Source organism: Sinocyclocheilus anshuiensis, unplaced genomic scaffold (assembly GCF_001515605.1).
Source record: "Sinocyclocheilus anshuiensis isolate Anshui unplaced genomic scaffold, SAMN03320099.WGS_v1.1 scaffold454, whole genome shotgun sequence".
In the NCBI taxonomy this organism is placed as follows: Eukaryota; Metazoa; Chordata; class Actinopteri; order Cypriniformes; family Cyprinidae; genus Sinocyclocheilus; species Sinocyclocheilus anshuiensis.
Window position 1 is genome coordinate 1,905,572 of NW_015548217.1, and position 9,179 is coordinate 1,914,750.

General features: G+C 36.9%; 1 protein-coding gene across 1 annotated transcript in view; it reads right to left on the reverse strand.

Moving 5' to 3' along the window:
- The window catches only part of gas7b (growth arrest-specific 7b), a 41,699-nt gene that overhangs the window by 3,813 nt on the left and 28,707 nt on the right, over window positions 1-9,179 (reverse strand). The window contains exons 6-8 of the mRNA XM_016440863.1: window positions 5,430-5,519; window positions 5,066-5,181; window positions 3,635-3,709 (exon numbers count right to left, since the gene is read on the reverse strand). Of these exons, the coding sequence (XP_016296349.1) occupies window positions 3,635-3,709; window positions 5,066-5,181; window positions 5,430-5,519 (281 nt within the window). The remainder of the gene's footprint in view (window positions 1-3,634; window positions 3,710-5,065; window positions 5,182-5,429; window positions 5,520-9,179) is intronic.

A 9,179-nucleotide genomic window follows, 5' to 3' on the forward strand; every position in this document is an offset into this window, starting at 1 on the left:
ATATATATATATATATATATGAATAAATCATTTTTTTTATAAATGTAACATATTTTGAATAAAATATTTAATAATTTTTTAAATAAAATGTAATACTATTTATATTAAATATAAAATTTTTAAAAATATATATATATTATTTTTTATAACTCTTCTTGCTCTCTTCCTTCTCTTCTCTCTGTTTGGATATGAATGCTGCAGTCATGAGTGTTGAGCGGATCAGACTCGACCGCCTCATTCCTGAGATGTTTCGGATGTTTAGACTGAGCCGTTCTGAGGCCTTTCCGTTCGGACTGACGCACTGATTCATAGGAGCACTTTCAATAAAAGACGTGGGAGGAATTTAACTATCTAAACTTTAGCTGAGTCAAATCCACAAGGCTGAATATCAATACTTTTCTTTCTCACTGTTGGTAAGGGAAGATATTTCTGTACGAATCCATAAAAATACATCTGATGATTCATTTCTTATCAGACATCAGATTCCAACCTGAACCTGCTTCTCCTGTTTACTGAGAGAGGTGGACATTTAGCTATATTATACATAAATATATTTTTCAGTATTTTGACTTTTTCATTGAACATATATCTTTATATTATTTACTTTTCTTTTGCTCAGCAGGGCTGCATTTGTTGATCAAAAATATAGTACAAATTGTGAAATATTATTGCAATTTAAAATAAAGAGTTTTCTATGTGAATATGTTAAAACTTTATTTATTGCTGTGATCAAAGCTGTATTTTCAGCATCATTACTCCAGTCTTCAGTGTCACATGATTCTTAAAAAAAGATTCTAATATGCTGATTTGCTGCTCAACAAACATTTCTGATATATTATTATCATTGTTGAAAACAGTTGTGCTGCCAAATATTTTTGTGGAAACTGTGATACATTTTACTTTTCAGGATTCACAGATGAATAGAAAGTGCAAAAGGACAGCATTTATTTGAAACGGAAATCATTTGTAACATTATAAATGCCTTTACTGGCACTTTTGATCAACTTAATGCATACTTGATGCATAAAGCATTATTATTTTTTTTTAATTGCACCCCAAACCTTTGAACAGTAGTGTATATCATGTATATGCAGCATACAGCACTAATGGCACATGATCAGCTCCAGAGGCCAGTCATACAATGGCAAAAATGCAAAGCCAAAAGGTCACGACCTGCAATTCTGCAACAATGATTTCTGCACGGCAGCAACACAAGCCGTGAATTTAGGAATAAACAAGCGGTTGTGAGCGCAGACGTAGGAGCCGGACAAAAAAAAAAACAATGGTCATTACAAGCGACGAACGACACAGTGGGGGCTGAGAGTCAGAAGAATGGCGGGATTGTGCCGTCTGTCTGTGGGACGGTGGGCGGCGCTCGCTGACACGCTTCGCATTGTATATGAAACAATTAGCCTTCTCTACCAGACTGATGTGCTGCTGAAAAAAAAATCATTGGTAGTTGTGCTGATACCAAACACTAAAAGAGTACAGCAGCTGATGGTGATTTACAAAAAAACATGCACACTTGATAGTGAGGATGTGTGACACTGAAAGTTATAGTTCACCCAAAAATGAACATTTGCTGAAAATGTGCTCACCCTCAGGCCATCTTGAGATGTAGATGAGTTTGTTTCTTCATCAGATTTTTCTCACTGTTGGTAAGGGAAGATATTTCTGTACGAATCCATAAAAATACATCTGATGATTCATTTCTTATCAGACATCAGATTCCAACCTGAACCTGCTTCTCCTGTTTACTGAGAGAGGTGGACATTTAGCTATATTATACATAAATATATTTTTCAGTATTTTGACTTTTTCATTGAACATATATCTTTATATTATTTACTTTTCTTTTGCTCAGCAGGGCTGCATTTGTTGATCAAAAATATAGTACAAATTGTGAAATATTATTGCAATTTAAAATAAAGAGTTTTCTATGTGAATATGTTAAAACTTTATTTATTGCTGTGATCAAAGCTGTATTTTCAGCATCATTACTCCAGTCTTCAGTGTCACATGATTCTTAAAAAAAGATTCTAATATGCTGATTTGCTGCTCAACAAACATTTCTGATATATTATTATCATTGTTGAAAACAGTTGTGCTGCCAAATATTTTTGTGGAAACTGTGATACATTTTACTTTTCAGGATTCACAGATGAATAGAAAGTGCAAAAGGACAGCATTTATTTGAAACGGAAATCATTTGTAACATTATAAATGCCTTTACTGGCACTTTTGATCAACTTAATGCATACTTGATGCATAAAGCATTATTATTTTTTTTTAATTGCACCCCAAACCTTTGAACAGTAGTGTATATCATGTATATGCAGCATACAGCACTAATGGCACATGATCAGCTCCAGAGGCCAGTCATACAATGGCAAAAATGCAAAGCCAAAAGGTCACGACCTGCAATTCTGCAACAATGATTTCTGCACGGCAGCAACACAAGCCGTGAATTTAGGAATAAACAAGCGGTTGTGAGCGCAGACGTAGGAGCCGGACAAAAAAAAAAACAATGGTCATTACAAGCGACGAACGACACAGTGGGGGCTGAGAGTCAGAAGAATGGCGGGATTGTGCCGTCTGTCTGTGGGACGGTGGGCGGCGCTCGCTGACACGCTTCGCATTGTATATGAAACAATTAGCCTTCTCTACCAGACTGATGTGCTGCTGAAAAAAAAATCATTGGTAGTTGTGCTGATACCAAACACTAAAAGAGTACAGCAGCTGATGGTGATTTACAAAAAAACATGCACACTTGATAGTGAGGATGTGTGACACTGAAAGTTATAGTTCACCCAAAAATGAACATTTGCTGAAAATGTGCTCACCCTCAGGCCATCTTGAGATGTAGATGAGTTTGTTTCTTCATCAGATTTTGAGAAATGTAGCATTGCATCACTTGCTCTGCACTTGAGAAGACAAAAGCTGTGTGTTTGTAAGAAACAAATCCAGCATTAAGATGTTTTTAACATCAAACTGTTGCTTCTGGGTAAAATATCAGTCCATAATCCATAATAACGCTTCCTCCAGTGAAGTCATCTGGTCTGAATCAGGAGAGAAATCTGCACAGATCAAGCACCGTTTATAAGCTAAAACAGCTCCAAACAAATATGTGGGTGGATTTTGATGTGAGAGACAACAGGAGATGGACTTTTTCACTGGAGGAAGCGTTGTTACAGACTTGTATTTTAGTTAAAAAATGTCTTAATGCTGGATTTGTTTCTTAGAAACATGCAGCTTTTGGCTTCACAAGACATTAACTGCTGGACTGGAGTGGTGTGGATTACTTGTGGTTTTTTATGTGATGTTTTTATCAGCTGTTTGGACTCTCATTCTGACGGCACCCATTTACTGCAGAGGATCCATTGGTGAGCAAGTGATGTAATGCTACATTTCTCCAAATCTGATGAAGAAACAAACTCATCTACATCTTGGATGACCTGAGGGTGAGCACATTTTCATTTTTGGGTGAACTATGCCTTTAAGAGCACAATAGTCAGTTTATAAATCATTATATTTGTCTGAAGGTCACTGCATGAGATTCTGAGTTTGTAAGGAGAACAGAGGGTGTATTATTCCACGTCTGCCATTGTTTTCCTCCAAACGCTAGGTGACGTACCCTTCCTCCTGCGCCGCCAGCGGGATCTGCGAGAGCTTCGACAGGTTCTTGGCGTATTCCTCCTCGATCCTGATCCTGGCCAAATAAATAAAGGCATTTAAGTTGTGCTGGAGTGATAGAGCGCAGCACATGGATCTGTGGCACATGTGAAGAGGCTGAGCGCAGATGTCTGTTCTGACTTTCACACACTAAGGTCATTTCCTTCCCAGACTCCAATGTTTCTCCTCAGGGACAAACACACTTCATGTGAACCCCGATTGTAGCTCATTCTATCCACATCTCAGCGCAAACATAACCGAAGAAGAATTACGTTTAAGAGCAGATCTAAAGTTCACGGCAAGAAAGAATCAAGCACTCTGAATCATTTGTTTTCTAAAACTATTCATGAAATACAGGAAATGAGCTACAGGAAGTTGTATACGCTGTGTTGTTGTGTTTTTAGTCAAGGCAACAGAAATAACAGCTGCTATATCAAGATATTACACAATTTCACCAACATAGATAATGCAATCGTACCCATAACCATATTTTGTTGTAAGACCTTAGTGACCACACATACAACTAACTAGTGCCATGTTTAGATCAGCGTAATGATGCTTTCCGGAACAACTATTGTGCTATTAAATATAGTAGCATAAAGACATTCAGAAACTATAACTAGCTGTTTCTTTCTACTTCAAAAAACAGGATTATGAATTTATGCCATGCAGTGGAGACTTGTGACATGTAACATTAAATTTCACAATTATGATTTTATATCTCACAATGTGACTTTATATTTCACAACTGTGACATTGTTTCTCATAACTGTGACTTTATTTCTTATTTTAAATATTTTCAGTAATTGTTTTTTTTTTTTTGTAGGCCGAAATTTGTTTCCATAAACTACAACTGCTATACATAAAAAAAGTGTATATTTTTGTGACTTTGTTTCTCATAACTGTGACTTTATATTGTCACAATTGTGACTTTATTTCTTATTTTAAACATTTTCAGTAATTAAGGTTTTCTTTTTTTTTTGTAGGCAGAATTTTTTTTCCATAAACTACAACTGCTACACATAAAAAAAGTGTATATTTTTGCCAAAACACTATAGGTACTACAGTTACTATAGAAAAATTATGGTAAATGTTTGTTTGGTACCACTGACCCTGTAAATAAATAACTAAATAAATATATGAATGAATGAATATTGAATTATTAATTATTATTACACAATTTTTATCCACTTTTTTTTCCCTGAAAATTATATCCTTTACACAGCAAGAAAGAAAGAAAGAAAGATAAATAAAATACTATTTCAGATTTTTAACTTCAAAATTCATGTTTAATTCAATGCGTTACTTGTCATTTATTTGTAATTGTGAAACTTATTATCAATTTTTGAGTGAATATTTTTTTCTGTCTTCAGTCTGGATGACAAACGTTTACCTCTCCCGCACAAACTCGGCCATCTCTTTCTGCATCTGCCTTCCCTTCAGCTGTTTTTGCAGCAGAACCTCGAATCCTGAGATGTTGGCGCTTCCCTGCGGGTCCTTTCTGTCCGCCTGGAACCACAGACAAAACACAAGGCAGATTCATGAGCACAGAAGCGTGATCAAGTGGCAGAACAAGGATCTTCTCCAATCAAAACTACATGCCAAAGCAGATTACTACAGATGTTTGATGAAATTCATGCTGTTAAACAGTATAAAAGGATACGCAAAGCATGTCATTCGCACTGTTTGTGAGGCTTTTCTAAACTATGTGAGCAAATCTTTGTGGTTTGTCAGTGGTTGGAGACGTTCTTGCTTACCCAAAAATAATCGCAGTAGCTCCACTCATCTGGTTTGAGCAGCTGCTGTTCAGACATGTGCAGTGGAAAAGGAAACGTCACGCAGTTGATCTACAGAGGGAAAGAAATCGTCCAGAGACATCAGCTCGCAGCAGGACGTGAAGAACAGAACGAGAAACTGACAAACAATTCCAACCCTCAATACAGAGCAACTCACAAAACTGTAAAAGTGGACAGTAAGCGATGCCAGCAAAGTTTGTTCTAAACTAACTTATGACAGTCAGTGCTGCCAATCACAAAAACATCAGTGATGACAATATAATATAATGGGCATCATAAACTGCTAAATTAGACAAATAAAGAAACAGTAACAATTCTAACTCATAAACATAAAGAAACACAATCACCCATCCTCAAATGAAAATTGTACAACGGTTAATTCAGGATAATTGACAAAATGGCAAAAAGTGTCCCAAATTTTACCTGGATTCACCCTAGTTAATGTACTGTTTGAACTGAATCCCTCCACTTGTTTGTGTTTGTGTGTTAGTGGGGTTGATTTTATAGCCACTCTTTCTGCAGTTATAGTTCTACACCAATAGGTGGCGTGAGTCAGTGAATCACTAATTCAAGCGATTTGTTCAACGACACTGATTCATTCAGACTTTATGAGTGAGTCACTGAATCATTGATTTGAACTGATTTGTTCAGAATACTGATTTATTTAGGAACGAATCAAGTGAGTGGCGTTATGAGTGAGACCCTGTCCACATGAACGCGGTTATTTTTAAAACCGCAGCTTTTTCTACACGGTTTGGCCGTTCGTCCAAACGCAGCACCAGGTTACTGAAACCGAACATTTTTGAAAACGCCTGCCAGGGTGAAGATTTTCAAAAACTCCGGTTGCAGTGTTGGTGTACGTGTGGACATGGCCTCCATTTTGCCATTGAGTCACTGAATGATTCATTTGAGTTGATTTGTTCATCATAACTGTTCATCGAATCATTTATTTAAATGGATTCATTCTAAACACTGATTCATTCAGGAACAAACCAGGTGAGTGGCTTTATGAGTGAGTTATTGAATCATTCATTTGAATTGATTTGTTCAAAACACTGATTCATTAAGGATCGAAACGGACGAGTGGCTTTAGGGGTGCGTCATTGAATCATTTATTTGAATGGATTTGTTCTAAACACTGATTCATTCAGAAACGTAACAGGTGAGTGTCTTTATGAGTGAGTCATTGAATCGATAGGAATGATACACTGCTGCTTTATGTCGCTCGGAGACACTCGACTGTTGCTTCTGCAAAATTCGTTTGTAAAAATCACCTGATATTTTGTCTGAAATGTAATTACTCAATTCAAATTATTAAATTACTCAATGTAAATTAACTTGCTAATTTACATTCTGTATCAAATTCGCAATCATTGATTGTTTTTATGCGTAGTTGGTTGGTGACGTCAGGTGTAAAAGGAAAAATGCTGAAAAATTTATATTTTAAAGAAAAATACAAATAGTTCTGATGAATCGTGAACAATGATACCTCGAACATATATTAAGAAAGTAAATATTGAGAATAATTTTTATGTCGCTAGTCGTTAGGATGTGTGTGCTTTACACCAGTTGGCGTGAATGCATACTGTACGGTTTATCTGCAGGCATATTTGTCAAACTTTATTCATTTATTTTGTGTCGAAGGTATCTGGATACGTGATGTCAACATTCTTTCCTCATATGTACGATAAATACAGGCTTTTCGTGAGCCACTGATACGACTGCAGTCTTCATCTCAAGTGTGCGTCATTTCAAACTTTTTAAAACAACTATTCTTTTTTTAGGTGTAAAACTATTCTTATGTGCAAAGTTCTTCATGCATGTTTAAGAGTTAAAGCAGCTTGTAATGTTAATGCATGAGCTCCGCGTGCGATGATCTGTCCTGGACTGTAAACACACTCGATAAGCAGCAGCTGTTGATCAATTACAGCTCAGTGTGGAGCTCCAGCAGCTGTTTATGCACTTTAAACAGAGAAAACAGAAGGACTGTAGCTGGAACACCCCGTGTTAGTATGCAAAAGCCTACTGACCATCTAATAATTGATGCTCATGAAGGTCTACACAGTTTCAGATTATTTGTTTGTTTATGCAAAACATTTCTGTCAGGACCACTATCGTCAAAGATGATTGACAATTAGCATACAGTTTGGATTGGTGGTATGGTTCTGTTCTGGGCAAGAACTCCCTGCACATCCATGCAGCCTAGCATGGATGAGAGCAGGGAGAGCAGCGATACCCCCCCCCAGGGTAAACAGAACAGAACCAACATAAATGTATTGCAGATATCGTTAAAGTTCAATAACTTTATGTACACATTTTAGAATTAGTCTGATTCAAAGGATAATCAGAAGGCTGAATCCTGACTGGCAGAGGAGGAGCTGGGGATGGAGGAGGGTAATTAGCTATTGAGCAATGTGAAAACTGCTGATAATACTGAGGGACCTTATATATGAATACTTAGATAGGTGTCGTATTATGGAGGAGGGTAATTAGCTATTGAGCAATGTGAAAACTGCTGATAATACTGCGGGACCTTATATATGAATGCTTAGATAGGTGTCGTATTCCTATAGGTAGATGGGGATCAGCTGAGAGTCAGCTGATGCGAGCTTGTCTAACGTGACCTACTAGAACTAACGCTACACTTGATTTTAGGCGTTTTAATCACACATACTGCAGGCATATAACTAAGCGTCATTGCATTAAGAAAATATTGCCAGGATTATTACTGTTAATTTAAACAAACTAAAACCATAAAAAAAAAACATTTTCATTACTTGAAGTAAAATAAACATGATTGTACTGAAAAATAAATATTTCTAATTTTTGTTTAGTTTAGGTTCAAGTACTACAATAACTAAAATTAAAGCAAAACTACAACTTAAAAACAAATAGACTTAAAGAGACTAATAAAATGACAAAAACTTTTAACTTGAAACTGCATCTGTTGCAAAACATACAGTGATTTCACCAGTCAGATGAACACTGCTCCTCTCTATGTTATCCTTTTCCATCAGTATTTCCCTTGTAAAACACAGATATTGGCCCTACTGTTTAGATGCAGAATGACTTGCGTGGACGTTTCTGAGGTCTGACACTGCTGTCCGCGAGAGTAAAGTATGATGCTGACTCTGAGTTGGTGGCAAAGGAAATTCCCTTCGGTTTGAATGAGCTCACAACACTCCCTGTGTTGCCTAATGTTTGAATCTGCATCACAGCAAATGAGGAAACAGCACAGAACTGGCCTCATATTGCAACTGTTGTCTCACTTCTGGTTTGTCTGCAACTGGATTTTTCTGGATAAACAGAACAAGCGTGTGCATTGACTGGTTGCACAATGATCATAAGTTCCTCCGGATCCACACACTGAGATTTTCAGAGGCTTATTATGCCTTTGTGCTGAAGCTGGATAATGTAAGGAGAGATGGAGGAGGAGAACGAGTCACCACACCCGTTTGCATCGGCTCTGATGAAAATAATCAAGAGTGGCACACTGGACTAATGAATCGAAACCGGTCAGAGTCTGCGTCATTGTCGGCATGATGGGAACTATCTGATCTCCATGTCAGCAAACATCCCAGTAATGTGAAAGGAAGATGGCAGTGGGTGTTTAAATGAAGACGTCAGCTTTCTGAGCACATGAACATTCGGCTATTCTCTCTCTCTCTCTCTCTCTCTCTCTCTATATATATATATACAGTATATATACAG